This window comes from Eptatretus burgeri, chromosome 3, assembly GCF_056783735.1.
Source record: "Eptatretus burgeri isolate ZD-2024b chromosome 3, Ebu_testis_v1, whole genome shotgun sequence".
NCBI classification, from domain to species: domain Eukaryota; kingdom Metazoa; phylum Chordata; class Myxini; order Myxiniformes; family Myxinidae; genus Eptatretus; species Eptatretus burgeri.
This window is the reverse complement of record NC_140963.1, coordinates 94,053,224-94,073,416: the sequence shown is the minus strand read 5'-3', so window position 1 is coordinate 94,073,416 and position 20,193 is coordinate 94,053,224. Positions and strand designations below refer to the sequence as shown.

Here is a 20,193-nt window from a genome sequence, read left to right as displayed (position 1 = left end):
AACGTCTATTTTTCACCAGAGTTGCTTTGATTCCCAGCAGAGCATTTCGTAAAATATCCGAAAACATAGACACAAATCTGTTAGACGCAATAGATAGGCAGCCCCTGTGGGGGACATGGCGTGCGGTTGAGCAATGAATGTATTGAATCATAAAGCTCAATGAAGCTGGTTAATTTTGACATGTTCCTGCATTTTTTGTTCACTCAATATAATTCTCCAAATAGGAGAAAAAGAAAAGTTTAATGATTTGGAAATTTCACATTTTCCTGTGTATCGCTTGACGAGGGAACATAGCCTTGCTTGCTTAAAGTAAATAGGTATATCGGCTTAGTTATAAGACTTTATTTCTTTAAATTATCAGATTTCACAACAGATTTCAACACTTATTTAGTCTGAACGATATCTCATCCTCAAAACCGAAATAATATTTTGAGGATATACTTTAATTAGGCTGTGAGAGTAGATCATGGAAATCGTATCATAAAATGCATGAAATCACCCCAAGCTCCAAATGTGAAAACTACAGCACTTACAAAAGTGATGTACACGGTGATTCGTACCTGTGATGAACAGGTATTCGATAATATGAGTTGGGAAAGGGAAAGAAAAATCCTTATCATTAAGAAATCGTTGCGGGCTGTTCCAAGTCAGGGCATGGTTGAGCAGGCTAAAAAACATGGTGGCTTCAGACCCCAGCGAGGTTACCCAGGAAACGTGTTTATACCCCAGTGTGAGGTGGCCGAGGATCGCCTGATGAAGGATATAATTTAAAAAGGCCATCAATTAATTATCTTCAAAAGGGGTGTTTGCGTGAACTGAAACAACCAATTTTCACTCTTGCACTTCCTTGGAGTTCACTTTGTATGCAAGCACAGTTTCATTATGCTGGGATTTATTATTTTTGAGTTATGGAGGAGACATACACACACACACACACACACACACACACACACACACACACACACACACACACACACACACACACACACACACACACACACACACACACACACACACACACACACACACACACACACACACACACACACACACACACACACACACACACACACACACACTTGTATGAGCATTTAATATTTCCTTCGCTGTTCTCACACGAATCTGAAAATCTCTCAAAATATTCGTTCGAAGATCGAGTTTCTCACCAAGCAGGTGATTTTCTCACCCTCATGGGTCATGCTGGACATGCAACCGTTTCATTCCTTTCATTTACCCTGCAACCAAAGGCGAAGGTGGTTTTGTTTTCACCTCTTTCTGTCTGTTTGGTTGTTACGTGCAAAATCGAAGATTATTCAAGTAAATTGGTTCGTCAATATTGTTATTACTTGACGAAATCTAAGATTTTGTCAAGTATGTTGGTCGGTTCAGTTTGTGAGTTTGTTTGTGTGTACGTCTCGCTCTATAGGTCGCATTTCGAATCGGAATGTCATGGAACTTCACCAATGGACTTATTGGCCACCAGAATTGAACCCTATAACTTTTGGCATGTCAAGGTCAAAGGTCAAGGTCAGGAAAAATTCCTGAAAATCGCGAAAATCTGTATCTTTTAGCATGGGCCGATTTTCAAAAATTCATGTCTCCGCCAAATCTTAACGGATTCCTTTCAATTTTGAAACATGGACGTAGGAGGGGAGTATCTTTGACTGGATTAAAAATTGGTCACATCCATTACGGATTTTGGGGATCCTGGTGTTGGCGCAGTGGTTAGGGCAGCGGCTTGGGATCCCAGTGTCCTGAGTTCAAGCCCGTTGGCTGCTGAATTAACACCAGGGGGTTGACTCAGCCTGTCATCCTTCCGAGGTCGGCGAAATGAGTACCAGTGTACTGGTCCCGGTGTATGCCTCGGTTAGAATAGGTATACCATATCCCTGTGTGTCGTAAGAGGCGACCAGGGTTGGCGTCAGGAAGGGCATCCAGCCATAAAACATTGCCTCAAGAAAAAGCCAAACCCCTGCACAGCAGGGGAAAATGGCTATAAAAACGGTCATTCATTACGGATTTTGGAGGTGGCAGGAATTTTAATTTCATTTTTTAATTGTTTTGTTTGTTTTCCCTAAAAAACTATGTTTAACCCCAAAAATACCTATTATCGCTCAATATTCTTGATGGTACGCGATTTTGTTGAATTTCGTAAAGTCCTGGCCCTATGGGCCATTTTTTTCTGTCTGTCTGTTTGTTTCTCGACTCCAGGTCTCAATTTCAAACCGATCTTCACGAAGCTTCATCACTTGGTACAGTTTGTCATAAGGATGAAGCTTATTGTTTTTCAGGTCAAAATGTCATAAGGTCAACTCAACATCGGACAAAGGTCAACAACTTTGGTGAGATTTATAAAATCCTCAAATTTCATTGATCTACTTAAAATTTGAAGAGGATTGAAATTTCAGGTCAATTAATTAAACCAACCAATTATTTTTGAGGTCATTTTTGAGGTCAGACCTTAGCCTATTAGCATAGGCCTAAGGTCAGCAACAAAGTTGGTGTTTCTAAAATCGACAATTTTCATTTGATTTGATATATATTTGAAGATATATATTTTGAAGAAAACTTGAAGAAGATATATATTTCAGGTCACTGAATTCAAACTGCGAATTATTTTTGAAGTCACCATGGACCAAAAGGTCAGCATAAGCCAAAGGTGAACAACTTGGGTGAGATTTCTAAAATCCTCAATTCTTTATTTCTAAATTCCTCAATTGGTTCTTCTGACCACGTTGTTGTAAAAGTGGACATCTCTCTGGCTATTATCAGAGAACCACCTCACCGCCGTCGAGTCTGGCATTTCACTCAAGCTGATTGGCAGGGTCTCCAAGCAGCCATCAAACTTGCAGATTGGTCTCCTATCGCTGCTTTCTCCAACATCAACTCATTCTGGGAATTCTTTCAAAGAAACTTGCTCTCCCTCATGCACAGATTTATCCCCTCTCGTCTTCAGTTGTCCAAACCTTCCTCCCGCCCTTGGTTCACTGAAGCTTGTGGCGAGGCAGTTGTCCTGAAACAACTTGTGTTATCCTCATGGAAAGCAAACCCGACTGAGGGTAGTCTCAGTTCCTTCCATAAAGCTTGGAACAAGTGTGTATCAACTCTCAGGAGAGCCACAAAACATCATCTTTGAAAGCTCTAGTCCGAACTTCCAAACCTCTCTCCCTCGTCAAAAATCGTGGTGGTGTCTAATCAAATCTGTTTGTGGTGTATGTTCCCCCTCCATCCCCTCCCTTACCTCAAATGGCCGCGCTGCGGACACCGCCCGTGAAGAGGCTGAATGCCTAAACTCGGTGTTTGCAGCTAAATCTTGTGTCCAAAACCCAATGCTTTCTCTACCCACCTTACCCAGTCACACCCAACTGTCCCTGGACTTTGTGTCCTTTTCTCCTGACAAGGTAGAGAGCTTGCTGTCAAACCTCAACTCAGATTCTGCAACCAGTCCAGATGGCATCAGCCCACGTGTCCTAAAAACCTGCTCTTCTGCTCTTGCTCACCCTCAGTCTGTATTATTCACCCTCTCATTTACCCAAAGTCATCTGCCATCTGCTTGAAAATCAGTAAACATTCCTGCCCTGCATAAAAAAATGTGCAAAAACAGATCCCTGCAACTACAGACCAATCAGCCTTCTGCCAATCATCAGCAAGGTTATGGAATCCATCATCGCTTCAAACATTAAATCCTTCCTCTTCTCCAATGGCTTGATTTCCGATCTTCAAGTTGGTTTCAGTCCAAGTCCCCCGACCCTGGATATGCTGCTTCTGCTCTCCCAACAATGGATGGAGGTCCTCAATGCCGGACATGAAATCAGAACCATATCGGGAGACATATCGCGTGCGTTTGACACGGTCTGGCACCCTGCCCTGCTCACCAAACTCTCTTCCTCTGGTATCCAAGGACATCTGCGCTCATGGCTCGCAGACTTCCTCTCCTATCGCAGTCAACGTGAGTTGGCCCGAAATCGCAGGCTCGAAATAGAGTTCTTTCATCCTCTCTTCCTGCCAGGCTGGACTTCCTCAAGGTAGCATTCTGGGCGCTGATGACTCCGACCTCTGCCATACCATCTGTCATCCCTCAGACCGGCATGCTGCAGCTTCTTCGCTCACTGCAGATCTGGGTAAAATCACAAACTGGTCCAACACGTGGAACATGTCTTTCACGTGGAACAACGTGAGTCAGACGTAGAGCTCTTCCACGAGGATATAAAAACTCAACGAATTTTGATTTTGAAAACAGTTTATGATGTTTTTTTTGAGCAGTTCAATAATTATACAAGGTCAAGACAGTTTTTCAACTCAACAAAGTTTTTGGTTTTTCCTTCCAGTTCCATCTTAAGAATGAAATTTCAGTTGTTTCAAGTTTGAAAAAGTGGAAAGGAAGCGATCTATTGTAAATTTGTCTTCGGACATCTCAGGTCTTCCCAACACTTTCTTGATTTTGCTGAAAAAGAATAAATAAATACATGACATGTCTAATATCGAATTAAATAATATATAACCATAAATTTTTAATCAACTGAACTTACCACTCATCAAGCACCATCCAACCAGGAATGCCATGGATAGATGGTTTAGAACTCCAAAGGTCTCCAAGATGGAACTCGTTTTTCAAGTCTGGAAGGTCGGTCTCATATTTTGCGCCCTCAAGGTGGAACTCTTCTCCTGATTTTCGCGAATGTTTTGGATCATCAAGGGAGAATTGATATGCTGGATCAAGGCAGAACTCTTTTCTGGGTGTCTGCACACACATCAGCAAAAGGAAGTGAAAACCACTGTATATCACCACATTCATAATGTTCATCATTGTAATAACTTCTTACACAATCCTGGGAACACTATTCTCTCCATTGCTTTCTGCATCTCAGTTCAATTTCCCTTTCCTTTTGCCTTCAATTTCACACCTTGATTTTCTTCATCACAAAGTCCCACTGGCTTTAATTAACGTTTTTCAAATAATAAATTTTAATGCAGGAAAAGTTTATAATTGAAAAAATCTGAACTTTCTACTCATCGGAAAAGGCGACGTTTCGGGAAGAATCCACTCGCCTTGGTCACGGCAGATGAGGAAATGAGGAAGAAGCTGGAAATCTGCCACGTGACATCCAACCTGCTTCGATTTAATGACCAACATTCATCGATTTAATTAATTAATTTAATTGCATCGATTTTTTTTTACCAACATTCATCGATTTAAATAATTTTAATGATCATCCAGTTGCACACAATGAATTATATACGGATACATTAACACTCATGCCAGACTTTCACCAACTGGATGAATTTTTGGTGCTTGTCTGGATAAGAGTTCAGCAAAACATTCGTTTGTTCCGAACACTTTTGAGACACAGACAGAAAGGGAGACGATGGGGGTGAAGAACATGCAGTTTATATCAAGTTCGGAATAATTTGTGATGTAAGGCAAGAATCTTGGCAACTTACGTTCCAACCGGTAAGATGGTTTCATTCGAGGGGGTGGAGGGAGTAAAGGAGCACCTCTTCTGAGGAGTCTTCAGAAAAGAAACAATAAAAACATAAAAGAATAAATACATTGATATCTTCATCAGTTTGATAACTTGTTCAGGAAAGGGCACAGAAGGGAATGCACTGATGGAACAGGTAAGGACGAAAAGGTGAATAATCCAATCGAGGGAAGTTAAACTTCTTGTGATTTCAGCTGCATCGCGATGACCATGTTAATAAGTTACCTTCCCACCAAAGTTATAATTACAATGATCTCCACAACTAAGACCATTCTTCTTCATCGAAGGAAGTATAAACAGCAATGTTTATAAAAGAACAAGTGGCAAAATGTATCTCAGTTTAACGTCCCGATCTTGGGGTTTCCTGTCTTTACACCGAGTGTGGTCACCCCAACTGCCCAAAGTATTGAAGAATGCTTACCTGTTGAAGGTCCTGCATATGACCTGTCAACATCGTGATGTTTCTGCTGTTGCTGTTGCAGCCCCTCAGTAACATGTTGCTTGTGTTGCTGTTGCAGCCTGTGATCACAATGAGGGTTCTGCTTTTCCTTCAGCCCCTCAACACCGTGCTGCTTCTGTTGTTGCTGTTGCTCCTTTCGACCCTGTTTACCCTTCAGAACTTTAGACCCCACATGACCCTTTCAACTCCTATATATCCTTTGACCTCTTTGACATTTATACCCGCAGATCCTTGAGACCCGTTGAGACCCCATAGATCCATTTGATCCCTTTTTTGTGAGAGCCCGTTTGACCTTTACACCGTTTGAACTGCTTCGACCCCTTAAGAACCCTTTACACACCACACAAACATCCAAATAGTCTTTTTGCAACAGAGACTACTCTTTTCAGCAGGTGATATGCAAACTCGTTCCTCCCAGAGGGTGGTAAACTGTGCTGATGACCTTGTCTGATCGAAAACTACTTGGAAAACTGCAACTGAAATGAAATCAGATTCCTGGAATTTGTACAACACAAAATAGAGCCTCTCCCCCTCCTCCCCTGCGAACCTGGTGTTCCTGTCCTCAATTGGAATCGTCATTTGAACAAAGACATTCATCGTCCCCATCCTCACAATGACATCCGTCATCGTCACAATCACATCCATCATCATCGTCACAATCACATTCGTCGTCTCCATCGTCGCAATCACATTCGTCGTCATCGTCGCAATCACATCCGTCGTCTCCATCATCACAATCACATTCCTCGTCTTCTGAATCAAATCTCTCATCATCATCTTCCACTTCTTCCACATCTTTATCCTCCCCATCAGGCTCATCTTCTCCATCAACTTTCTTGTCCTTTCTGTGAACACACAAGAAAAACCAGAACTTCGTTTGAGAGAACATTTCTCTGTGTAGCACAAATGTATCAATCAGAGGACCACCAGAGATATAAACTCCAATAACAACATATTCATCAGTGGAGAGGTCCATCGGGATCATAGTTTGCTGTTCTTAATTTGAAGATCAATAATAAAATGAAGACTTGTGAAGAGCTTTACCGGAACCGTTTGTTCATCCATAAATAAATCGCACAAAGCGAGTTGATGATAAGTATCACCATGGAGATGATCCCAACAGCAAACTCAAATCTCCCCCAAAGCGACACGAGTTGTCCAACGTCCATCGGACCGAAGATGGAACCTTCCCCAAAGATCTGTGGACACGGATATAACAAGTTTAATAAATAAATGTTACTTCAATGAAAACATGAATCAATTTACTTCATAACAATCCTTAAATAGGATCCTTTCAAACTGAAATTGAAACACGACGTTCTGACCATAGGCCCAGTAAACAAATCAAACATTCCAGAACAGGTGTGGTTTCCTTGTAACAAGATTTAAGAGAACAATTGTTCACATCGTAATCAAACCGGCATAATTTCTTGAATATCACAATCTGCTCCGTTCCTTTAACTTCCTTTTCATTCTCATCAATGGGATCTTTAAACCTTTATCCTCCGTCCATCAGGGACGGTCTTTCTCTTCGTTTCCCACTTACCTGGTAAGACTTCTTTATAGTCCAGACTCCTGGACGCACTTGCAGGTGCGACGGAAACATATCCTCTTGAAATTCTTTGAAAAAACTCAAGAGCACAACAAGGTACAACCACATCGTAGCAGCGAATGTGGCAGAATGGTCGAAATGTTCAAAAAGGTGAACACACAATGCATCCCACCGATTGTCTTTGTGACGCTGCAAGCATTGTTGTCATGGTAACCCCATTGCGTTCCAAACGAACCCATGTCAGTTTTCATTGTATCATCATCCCATGTATTATATGTAATTATATCATGGTTTGTAATATTTGTGTACATGTTGGCCTGAAAGTCGTTTTACCCCTCACCAGAAAAGCATTCATTCTTAAACTCTTGAAATACAGGTTTTATTGTGCAGCACTGTACTTATTATATAAAAGAAACACTTTTTGTCTTTGTTTGTGCTCCATCAGTATGGAGATGATCAACATCAATATCTTGAATGCATCCACATTATAATGTTCAGCACTGTTTGCATTCTCAATCAAATGCTGTCCAATAGCAGATGTACACGATGTTGGGATTGATGCTGGGACCTTCCTACAAGCAGGTACCGGCTGTATTCGTGTACCAATCGTGTTTTTTTCCTGATGGACAAAGGGAGGTGCTGTTTGATTCTGTCAGTTGGAATCTGGGTAGTTCTGCCCCCATACCGAGCATCACACCGGCACTTGAACTCATAAATTATATTGCTAAATTTTGAGGCAGGCAGAACATCCTTCTTTACTGCAGGAATCAGATGTCGAGAGGTGAAAATCACTCTTGGACAAACAGTGAGATACATGTTTGAGACGCATCTTTTGATTTGTTCCTCATATCTTTGCGTTCAAGATGTGCATTCAAATATGGAGGAGAGGACGAAGTTCATCACATCTCTGAATACCAGAAGTGGCATTTATCTATTTCATGGACCCTGTGTTATGTCGCAAACAGACTTTGTCCACTCTCTTTGCTTATTTATGCAAAGAAGAAGAAGAACACGAACTCGTCTCACGATCACAGATGTTGATGAAGAGGATTCTGAAACAACCTCAGGGGTCTGCCTCAGACTCTGCAACCTCCAACTGGAGAGCTGAACACTGAACAGGCTCCTCTCACCTCGACCGTCGGGAGGTGATGACTCATCAAGAGAGAACGTCCAATCAGAATTGACTGTTGATAGGTGTCTCTTCGACTGTTCTTCTTCCTTACCTCATTCAGTTGGTGCGAATTTCACCTGCAGAGAGCACAACGAAAAGCCTTGTGGTTTTCTTTTAGTCTGTTTTATGGTAATGTCCTTTAAATGTCTCAACTGATTAACTTTCTTTTTAATTTCTGCACAATAAAACCTCTCCATTGAAAGAGTTTAAGAACAAATGTTTTTGTCTCATGGGGTTTGGAAGGGAAAGACTCAGAAAGGGTGTGGATGGGCAAATTAAAGGGGTGAGGCCAGCATTAGGATTGAGTTTAGAAATCGAACTGTTAATGTTAAGATTGTGGTTTCCGTTATGTTGGAGTTCAAGAAAATACCACCCATCATTTCACTGATGGGAATAATAAAGGGGGAGGGAGAAAAAGAGGGGGGAGAGGGAGAGAGGGGTGGAGGAGAGAGAGACAGAGAGACAGAGAGACAGAGAGACAGAGAGACAGAGAGACAGAGAGACAGAGAGATAGAGAGATAGAGAGATAGAGAGATAGAGAGATAGAGAGAGAGGAGGGAGGGGGAGCGATGGGGAAGGGAAGACAGTGTGATGTGAGAGGAAGGGAAGGCAGACGTGCGGTGGAGCAATAATTACCACCCAGAAGCGTCCAGGGAAAAACTCCAGGCGTTTCTCGAGCCAAGCTGAAAGAGACAAACACTGCTTGAACACATCCGGAGAAAAACCCTGCCCAGACACATCAAGAGACAAACACCATCCAGATATGTCCAGAGACAGAGACAGAGAGAGAGAGACAGAGAGAGACAGAGAGACACAGAGACTTTTGACTCCTTTTGTTATAAAAATACAAAAATAAACCAAAGGAGAAAAAACAAAAACAGGTTTCAAAGAGAAAATCAGCAAAGTCAAAGAAACACCAAAAAAAGCAATTCAAAACTAGAACGGGCACTCAGTGGAGCGCATACCTTCGCGAACGCTACATTTTGCCCCCCCCCCCCCCAGAAACCGTTGATTGTGAGGGTATTTCATTCACTACCACATCTGCCATCTCATATGTGTAATGATGGCTTAAAAACACTAAATTTCCTGTGTCATATCGTATATCACAAGATTGGGCATTGAATTCACAACATTTTGGCATTGGTTGCATGCAAATTGGATAAGAATCGACCGCACTTTGGCAAAATGACGATTTTGACCTTTTCCTGACCTCGACCTTGACCTTTGTACTCTTAATTTTGTAATTGGTATTCGAATGTGGGGAACAGAACAGTCAATATTTTCGTGTTGGTTTCATGCAAATCGGATAAGAATTGACCTTGTTATGACTAAAACCGCACATTTTGCAATGTCGTGACCCCCTCCTGACCTTTGACTCCCAACCGCGAATAAGGGTTATTACGTCATTGTGTCATGTCAGATCACAAGATGTGGCATTGAATTCTGAACATTTTGGCATTAGTTGCATGCAAATTGGATACAAATTGACCGCGCTATGGTAAAAAGACGATTTTGACCTTTTCATGACTTTGACCTTGACCTTTGACCCGATCGCTCCCAAAATCTAATCAAATGGTCCTCGGATAATAACCAATCATCCCACCAAATTTGCTGCGATTCAGTTCAATACTTTTGGAGTTATGCGAATAACAAACAAACAAACAAACACATATTAACCAAAAAATAAATAAAAACACAGCGATCAAAACATAACCTTCGCAACAAAGTTAGCGAATGTAACAAAGAAAATTCCAAGGACACAAGGAAAGAAAACACTACACGTAAATTTCTCATACATTTTCCTTTACATTGCACATCTTGAGGCGCTGTCACACCTTGACGATTTAGCCAGCGTATGCCGACATGAAAAATTTGTCTGAAACGCTGGCACACGTCGAATACGTCATGGGTAAGTTTTGTACATGTTAAGAGCACGCTGAAAAACACTGCCAAACATCGTCGTACGCTGGCTTTCATCGTTGTACTTTGCGGTTGTCCTCAAATTTTAGCACGTATGCCAGCGTATGACTCGCACGTTCCGATACGCTGACCATAAGTTGTCGGCACGTTTTGCGATCGTTGACACATGTCGACACACGTTACTTGTAAGTTTCTCACAAGTCGAAACACGTCGAGGTCATGTTTAGCGTACCCGAAACTTATTTATAACCGATGAGTAACGTGTTGTGGGCACGTTGCACGATCGTTGCTCACACGTCGAAGCACGTCACGTGAAAGTTACTCAAAAGTCCAAACACGTCGAGGTCATGCTTAACGTACCCAAAACTTATTTCTTACCTCTGAGTAACGTGCTTTGAACCGATGTGTAACGTACCTCCAACGCAGATTGACGTATTTGATCGACGTCTTCCGGACGACCACAGTACTTACTGAACGCGTTTCTAATTTACAGCTTCCGTATAATGGCGTATTGGCCGCGTTTAAAAAAAACAACAAAAACAACAATAATTTCCAATATTTCGTCACGTGCCGTTACGTCACGTCCGATTGCCTCTTCAGTTTGCTCATGTCTTATTCTTAGTTCCTCCTCTGTGAATATTTGCTGTTTGAGGATATTATCACGTCGACGTCGAAACTTAAAAGCAAATGTCTGAATATGTTTTAAAATTCGTGATAGACTAAAAAAAAAAAAACAATAAAAAAAACAACAACAACAACAACTTCAGATATTTCGTCACGTGCCATCACAGAGCCAAGGAGAAAAAAAGAATACAAGTTTCGGGTATACTAAACATTACCTCGACGTGTTTCGACTTATGAGTAACTTGCAAGGAACTTGTGTCGACGTGTGTCAACGATCGCATATCGTGCCGAAAACTTATTCCCAGCGATATGTGCAGCGTGCTCTGCCTAAGTTAAACTATCGTTGGGCAGAGGTTGTGAACGCCGACAACAGGCTAAGCATTCGTTGGTATAAGTTATCTATCAGACAACGAAACATTCTGTGCCCGTTACTAATATGTCATGCATATGACCAACACGTTATGAATACGACCAAAACTTTAAAAAAACATCAAAATTTCAGCGTACGCCAACGTTTTGCATACACTTTTATACATTGCCATTGCTGGCTAAATCGTCAAGGTGTGACAGCGCCTTTACCAACACACCAAGTTTCAACAAAGGTTTTCATATTTTCATTATTTCTGGAATAATTAAATTCTAGTTTCAAACGAGTTGAAACCACGGATTGGAAATGCAAAATCACGTTACATTGCTCAAAATGTTTGCCTTTCATTTTGGCTTTCCTCGACAGGAAGATCGCTAACTTTGCCTCCGATAGAACATAGTTCAAAAACATTAACAACTTTTCAGTATCGGAATTGACTCTGAGGCCAAAAATAAATAACCGGAGTGAAAAGGGGACATTTACCCGATGAAATATATCGTTCAATCAAAGAGAAATGGGGGCACAATCGGACACAATCAAAATATCCATGGGACAAATCTCAGTGATGTTACAACAGGGACAAAGCACTGAAACAGCAATATCAATTCGGTTGACAAAGGTGTTTGTTGGCAGTGACCAGTGACAGGTCCCCCAAACAAACGGACGCCAACGTTGTCAGACGGAATGAAAACCCGTGAAAATGAAAACAAAAACAGCTAAAATTGATGAAAAAGCGGCCAAAATTGAAACCAACAGAGTAATTACGGTCGCAACAGCAAATATAACTGAAACCAACACGTTTATTATGCACGCAAGAACGGTCGTGACGGACACAAGAACGGTCAATCCCGAAATAGAACGGTGGGGAATGGAAGCAACATCGTTTATTTCCGTCGCGAAACGGCGGAGACCGAAGCGAAAGCGATTAATTCCGGTTACCATAACGTGGAAAACATGGCGGCTTGAAACGTTCTTGAAGTTATGGTAAGTTAACTTTAACGTCGTCTGCCTTGAATATATCATGTCTGTTAATGAAAACCCGTTTGTGGTACGGGATATTATACAAGCAGCGATAAATGCGCCCTCTTGACTTAATGTGTGGCTGACATTTCGTGAAATTCGTGTACCCGTGCTGCAGCGATCAGTGACGAATGATCATTTATATTTACACGAGGTGAAATTGGATAGTCATAATAAATTGCGAATTCCAAGAAAATAAAATATGAAGTAAAAACTGCAAAAAGATCCCATACACGAACTCCTATGTTGAACTGGGCAAACACAACTCGCGATCCTTCACTCGGGGGCTCGAAATACAGGCAAACCAAACATTATCATCACAACAAAATCCGGTTTAATAAATTGTTAAAACTACATCAGGTACTCCCCACTATATATTATCTATATCACATTCATGTTCGAGGCACAAGCACTAAAAATTTACATTCCGTAACAGGTCGTTCGACTGCATCCGCCATCTTGTTCGCACCACAGTAACCGGAATGAACCGCTTTTGTTTCGCTCTCGGACGTTTCGCGACGGAACTAACCAATCTTGCTTCCGTTCCCCACCAATCTATTTCGGGATTGACCGTTCTTGTGTCCGTCACGAACGTTCTTGTGTGTAGAATAAACGTTTTGGTTTCGGTTATATTTGCTATTGCGACCGTAATTAGTGTGTTGGTTTCAATTTCGGCCGCTTTTTCATTAACTTTCGCTGTTTTTGCAACAAGAATGACGGGTTTTCATTCCGTCTGACAAAGTTGGCGTCCGTTTGTTAGGGGGGCCTGAGTGAGCAAGTCTCCATTGCAAGTCACCTGATCTTTTTGTTATTGGTGTGCAATACATCGATTCCCATACAGGTTCAGAAGGGGTGGCATATGTCAAAAGCGTTTTCCATCTCAGTACTCCAACTGCAGAGGTATTTATAATCATAACAGAAAGACAAAAACGATAAATTGATTTACTGTCAAGATTACAAAATAAACAGGAAGCAATACTGACTGGAGATGGAGTAACCCCAGCGAATTGGACAAGTAAGCTCGGAAGTGAAGGCTTATGGGGTGTCCATTGGACCTACGTACTCCACTGCAACCCAAGTTTAAAGGATGTACGGATGACATCGACAACTACTTTACCGACAGATCTTAACGACCTGGTGCCAGTGATTTCAGCAATTTCTTTAACAGACTTCAAGCAACAATTGGATGTGTCGTGAAGATGCCAAACATTTTTGATACCAGCTGAAATGAAGTTTTGTAAAAAGCAATGGCTTTTGGGAACATTGGGAAAGAGTGGGTTGAGGAATCGAGGTTCTCCCACAAACATTTTGATGTCATACAAATTCCTCTGGCGGGTCACCACGACTGCTTGCCAAGCATTCAACAGACTCTGGTAAAACAGAGGAAGGTGAGACGTGTCAATCTTTTTTGACTAAATTCGGAACAACTCAAGGCCGTAGCCGAGCAATCCAGCTTGTCTCAATATTCGTTGTGCTCCAGGGCGCCAGGGCCGTTTTTCCACATTGATCGCTCGTTGTATCGACTTCAGCCGAAAGGCCATCAGACGACACTTTACGTCAATGAGCCCTTGGCCACCATCAGACAAGGGGTGACAGAGTAAATCTGACCGCAACCAATGATAACCATTCCAGAAAAAATTAACCAGTATCTGTTGATTCTCTTTTAGCAAGCTGTGTGGTGGCTGTTAACAGATGAATTTGTGCCACAAGACAGAGGTAGCTAAAGTATTAATTATGAGTAAACGACCTCTGAAAGACATTTGCGGTAGGAACCTTTTCCATTTGTTGAGACGTTTGGTTACGTGATCTCCCACTCCTTCCCAGTTAATAAGGGAGTACTGGTGAGGGCCAAGATAAACACCTTAGTATTTCACCCCCTCTCTCGTCCACTTTAGATCTTTTGGAAGAGACTGAGGTGGCACGAAGGGAAGCCCACCGGATGTACATTGAGCTGAGGACACCCACAGAGCTTGACTCTTTTGCCAATTACACTGCAAATCTGAAGCAAGATGAAACTTATGTAAAGATCCAAGAAGAGTGGTTAGATCCTGATCATTTTAATTACTATACAGACATCATCAGCATATGCAGACACAACGATAGGGTGTTCTTCTGGTGACTGTACAAAGCCAGAAAGAGAGTTCCGAAGATTAATTCGTAATGGCTCAAGAGAAAGGCAAAACAGTAAACCTGACAATGGACAGCCTTGCCGAACACCCCTCTGAACCTGAATGGGAGAGCAGAGACCATCGTTTACCTTACACAAACTAGATATATTGTTGTATAACAACTTAACAAAACCAATGAACTTTTCACCCAGACCAAACTTTTGCAGCATATGAAACATATTGTTACGTTTGAGGGAGGGGGGGGTATGCATTCAAAGGGTAATTAGGATGTTTAACTAGGTATGCCATGCTGTTCGAGTGTACCAGGATCTCGATGTAATAAGTAGCAATTCAGTGGTGATACGTTGTCTGGTAAATGTCCATTTCTTCAAGGGGGAAATGATCATTGTCACGTAATTAGATGGGGACACGGGATAGGGTAAGTGTGTCTACGTAAACCCCTTTTAGTATTCTCTGGAGGCTTGCTGTGACGTCACAGGACAGTGCTGCGGATGGCTCCGCCCCGTGATCACGATTGGCGGAAGGCGACGGTGCAGGGCCAATAAAACGGCTCGATTGGAAGTGACGAGGAGGGGAGGATAAAAAGGCTCTGTTCGGGGAAAGGTGAAGAGGAAGAAGATCGGTACCGAAAGACTGGTTTGGTGGAGGTTGTTGTGCTGGGAGCGTGCTGTGTTGTTGCGCTGATTCGGCCCTGGTTTGATCGTGTCTTGGAGCCTTGCTGAGCCTCGTGCCTCACCTTGGTTGGCTCTGGGGTTCTGCTGGCTTTGAGTACGGGGTCGAACGGCGGGCGGACCTGCCTCCCTCCCCTGCTCGCAATTTGGCGCCAGAACTGGTTCCCTGGCGGCTGTGAGCGGACTTGGGCCAAGACCAGGAGGTCGACAGCACCACGGTTTCTCCTGCCCCCCTGACGAGAGCAAGGCCAGCTCGTCCGACGCCAATCCAGGGACTGTTGCGTCCACACCACGGTCCAGCCTGACCACCAGGAATAGCTACGTTTTGTGTGTGTGTGTGTGTGTGTGTGTGTGTGTGTGTGTGTGTGTGTGTGTGTGTGTGTGTGTGTGTGTGTGTGTGTGTGTGTGTGTGTGTGTGTGTACCTGGCGCCTTCGAGGGTTTGAGATTTGTATATTCATTGGAATTGGCTGTGTTTTCCCCAAGCCCGAACCCACACCACCATCCCGTCGAATCGCCCCGGATCCCTCTTCTTGCCGAGTGTTATTTCTGGTTAGAGAAAATAAAAGTTATCAACTCAGTGAAAAGCGACTTGTGCCACCTTCCTCGTCCCGTTTGCGGTAGAGCGATTCGAACCGCCATCTTTGAGTTATAAATAAATAAACCGCCTCCATCGTTTCGGCTCATTCTACGTTGGCGGGACTGTTCAAGTCCCGTGGACGTCACATTGGTGTCAGGGTGTTGGATGTTCGAACCCCTCTAAATTATATTTGGTATCGGGAGAATATACCAAGATTAAAATCTCGTCACGAATTGGAATATAAAATTACTACAGAAAAGTGCGTGAGCGCGGGAAAATTTTGGCGGGATTTTTCAAATTAAATTTAATTGGCGGCAAACGGGACTTCTGCACCATGGCGGATGTGCAGATGTTTGAGGAGGAAGGCCACGTGTCTTGCAGCGAGTCGGGGGAAGAAGGGAGAGACGGGGGTAGGGTTGGAACCTCCCCCATTCCGAGCGTGGACCGTGCTTCATCGCCCGTAACGGAGCCGGCAGCGCCGGAAACCGGCACGATGACGATCTGGACAATGTTGGAACGTTAAATAGGGGACATGACGGTACAAATGGCAAATCAATTCGTGACACAGAGGGCAGAAATGACGGCACAGAGGGCAGAAATGACAGATCAATTGGGGGTAATGGGGGTACAGTTGGGTGCACAGATTGATTTAATGAGGGATGAATTGGGGGAAAAGATGGAGAAAATGAAAACTGAGATGCAGGAGTGTGTGGATGTTAAATTGGGAGAAATACAAAGTAAATTCGAGGATAGATTGGTGGAAACAAAGGTAGAAATTACATTGGAGGGGGAAAATATCCGGAAAAAATTGGTAGATAAAATTGATGCAACGAACATTCGGGTTGATAAAGTGGATGAAAGCCTGGAACGTCATCGTGCCTGTGTGGATGCTCGTATGCAGCTGCAAGTAGAAGAGTGGGGAGAGCTGAGGAAGCAAGGGATGAATTTGGCAGAGGAGGTAAAGGATTGGAGGCTCGTTTGGACGAACAAGATAAAATTATGAGCCAAGATGAAGTCTTGGATAAAGGCCTGGTAGAGCCGTCTTTTGTAAGTAGAGTGTCCGGGTTGGTTGAGGAGCAGCTACAAACTCGCGACGGATCCTTGGAGGAGGTTGTGCGGGCCCAGAAGATCCTGCGGGAAGAGGTGAATCGGTCCATTCAACGTTTGGAACAGGAGGCAAAATTGACCCATGAGACCCTCACCACAAACCATCTTTGGCCACAGTGGGCTCCGAAATTGGATACGCAGCCACAAGGGTGTTTGATCCCTGGGCTGGATTCGGACAAGGGAGAAACTGGGAAGCGGGCCACCGGGAAAGTGATCCCCCTGGTAAATTTCGACGGGTCAGGGAGCGTTGAAGCTTTTCTGACGCAATTTGAGTGTATTTCCCGACTAAACGGGTGGAATGAGCGGGAACGTACAGGGAATTTGGTGGCAACGTTGCGGGGACCAGCCGCAGATGTGTTAAACGTGATCGCGGAGGGGATGTTGACCAGCTCCCACATTTGCGAGGCGTTGAGCCGTCGGTTTGGGTTTGCAGCGAACTGTGATCTGGTGCGGGCCCAGCTCCAGCACCACAGATTAAAGCCGGGTGAGACAGTGCAGGAGCTGGTACAGGACATTTACCAATCAGTCAGGATCGCGTATCGGGACCTCACAGTGGAGGCATGGGACAGACTGGCACTAGAGAAATTTTTAGCTGCTCTTCCTGACCCTGAGGTCCGAGCGCTAGTGGAGCTCCAGGATCCACCCACCGTGCACCGAGTGCGCGGCCAGGCTGGCCTCATGGAGGCGGCCGGGTCGGGTGCCAGAGAGGCCATCGGTGACGATCCGACAGGCGGAGATCCAGGATCAGGGAGGGGCTGGGAGAAATTGGCATTACCCAAATGTTTCAGGAAATTTTCCAGAAACTGTCAAGTTTGATAAAGGGTAATCCGGTAGTTGGTGCGCCAAAGCGGCAGGGTCCAGCCCAGCCAATAGAGCAATTCGATTATGGCCGAAGGGGTCCGGAACCAGAAGAGACATTTCACCGATACTCACATGGGCCTTTTATGGGGACTTGTTTCCGGTGCGGGCAGAGGACACATGCAACGACATTGCCGGTACCCGGCGATGGAGGGACCCTCCAATAGACTTTTAGACTCGGAGAGGGTGAATCCTCCTGCTGAACCACCAGGTCTATCCGAGATGCCCTTTCATAGGTCGGGTCCGGAGATCACTGTCGGGGGTCGGGGAGACTAGATTAGGCTGAGCATATAGGGCCATACTCGGCTGCTGAGATTGTGGCGAAGTGCCCTCCTTTGGTTAAAAAAAAAAAAAGAATTGTGGGAAAATTGGCATGGGTTTGTAAGTGCTGCTGGGTTTTAGAGTGACAATAGGGAGAATGGGTAATTGGTAACAAAGCGGGCACGAGTGGCTGTCCAATGGCTGGTGCGTGGATCGGGTGAGGAGAAGTGCTGTGTGAGTTGCTTCAAGTTAAGAAGTGAAATGTATGGTGCACACGTTGATTTTTTATTGGACATGGTGTGGTAACAGGGAAGGTCATGGTCGGTGAAGTGTTAGAAATGCAGGTGTCACATGTAAGGCCGATGGGGTGGGGGAGTCATGTGGGTTTTGTGGGTGGGGATGATGTGCTTGTCCACGGGGATTGCTGAAGCTCACGGTGAGCGGGAATTGCGACCCCCCTTCAAGGAGATTCACCCCTGGTGTCTAACGGTGACAGTGTCTGGAGGCAACTGGGAGAGGGTCTGGTTGGGCGACCAAGGCGGGTAGGACCTTGGCGACCCAGGAAGGCCAGACGAGCCAGTGAGACCCCTTCCAGTGTGTTGTACGGGGTTAGAGCTGATGGCTACCGGGGGGGTGGGAATCAAAGGTAGCGGGGCGGAGAAACGTCTGGGTTGGACTAAAGCTTACCTGTGGGCATGGTTGCACCTGAGATGCCCCCATCATCTTTTTGTAACCCACCCCACGGCCATGACGGGGTTCAGCCTGCATCATTAAAATGGGGACCATGACCTAGAAATGTGATGATTACCATGGTGTGAGTGTTGTGAAGATGTGCGAGTCCCACTCGATCCCGCACAACTTGACATGTGCAGCAAGGGCATGATGTCCGCATAATTTTGGGGCAAGCAAATTTGAAAATTGGCTCCCCAGGTAACGCTGGGTCTATTAGCATCCACTGGGGGAGGCGGTCAAGTGTAAATATCCCATGAATAGTGTCGTGAAGGCTTAGAGTAGGAATGTAAAGTATAAGTGTTGTGTTTTTTTTTGTGGAACCTTTTGTTTCCCCTCCCCAGATCACTGGAAGAGTGTTGGGCAAGAGCGATGATCCAGAGGATGGAGTGCAACTTCGCTCAGTGCTCTCAAGTGATAAAATAAAAAATAAAAAAAATAAAAAATGAATGATTGTTTAGGCGAGGATAAGGCCATAAGGGGGTAGTACATTAAGCAGGATAGGTAAGTTTGCTGCGACTCGCTGCCCATTGCCCCTCCTACTTTATTTCGTTAGGTTAATTAGGTGTGAGTCAGTAAGTGTTAAGGCTGGTACGGTAGCGCCTGTGATATACCTTGCAGGAGCTGCGGTACCAGAGGAGGGGGCAGTGTTACGTTTGAGGGGGGGGGTATGCATTCAAAGGGTAATTAGGATGTTTAATTAGGTATGCCATGCTGTTCGAGTGTACCAGGATCTCGATGTAAAAAGTAGCAATTCAGTGGTGATAAGTTGTCTAGTAAATGTCCATTTCTTCAAGGGGGAAATGATAATTGTCACGTAATTAGATAGGGACACGGGATAGGGTAAGTGTGTCTGCGTAAACCCCTTTTAGTATTCTCTGGAGGCTTGCTGTGACATCACAGGACAGTGCTGCGGATGGCTCCGCCCGGTGATCACGATTGGCGGAAGGCGACGGCGCAGGGCCAATAAAACGGCTCGATTGGAAGTGACGAGGATGGGAGGATAAAAAGGCTCTGTTCGGGGAAAGGTGAAGAGGAAGAAGATCGGTACCGAAAGACTGTTTTGGTGGAGGTTGTTGTGCTGGGAGCGTGCTGTGTTGTTGCGCTGATTCGGCCCTGGTTTGATCGTGTCTTGGAGCCTTGCTGAGCCTCGTGCCTCACCTTGGTTGGCTCTGGGGTTCTGCTGGCTCGGAGTACGGGGTCGAACGGCGGGCGGACCTGCCTCCCTCCCCTGCTCGCAATTTGGCGCCAGAACTGGTTCCC

At 44.4% G+C, this 20,193-nt stretch overlaps 1 protein-coding gene across 3 annotated transcripts in view; it reads right to left on the bottom strand.

The window, feature by feature from the left end:
- LOC147030472 (uncharacterized) overlaps positions 1-8,439 on the bottom strand; it is a 15,893-nt gene extending 7,454 nt beyond the window's left edge. The window contains exons 1-4 of one of the 3 annotated variants that reach the window (XR_015056383.1): positions 6,988-8,439; positions 5,443-6,788; positions 4,530-5,110; positions 4,136-4,444 (exon numbers count right to left, since the gene is read on the bottom strand). Coding sequence is in view for 1 of the 3 variants with exons in the window: in XM_085874577.1 (XP_085730703.1) it covers positions 6,506-6,788; positions 6,988-7,112 (408 nt within the window). In the remaining 2 variants the exon portion in view is untranslated. Of the gene's footprint in view, positions 1-4,135; positions 4,445-4,529; positions 6,789-6,987 lie in introns of those variants that run through there. The other 2 variants (XM_085874578.1, XM_085874577.1) reach the window with 2 other exon arrangements.
- Positions 8,440-20,193: the final 11,754 nt, after the last annotated feature.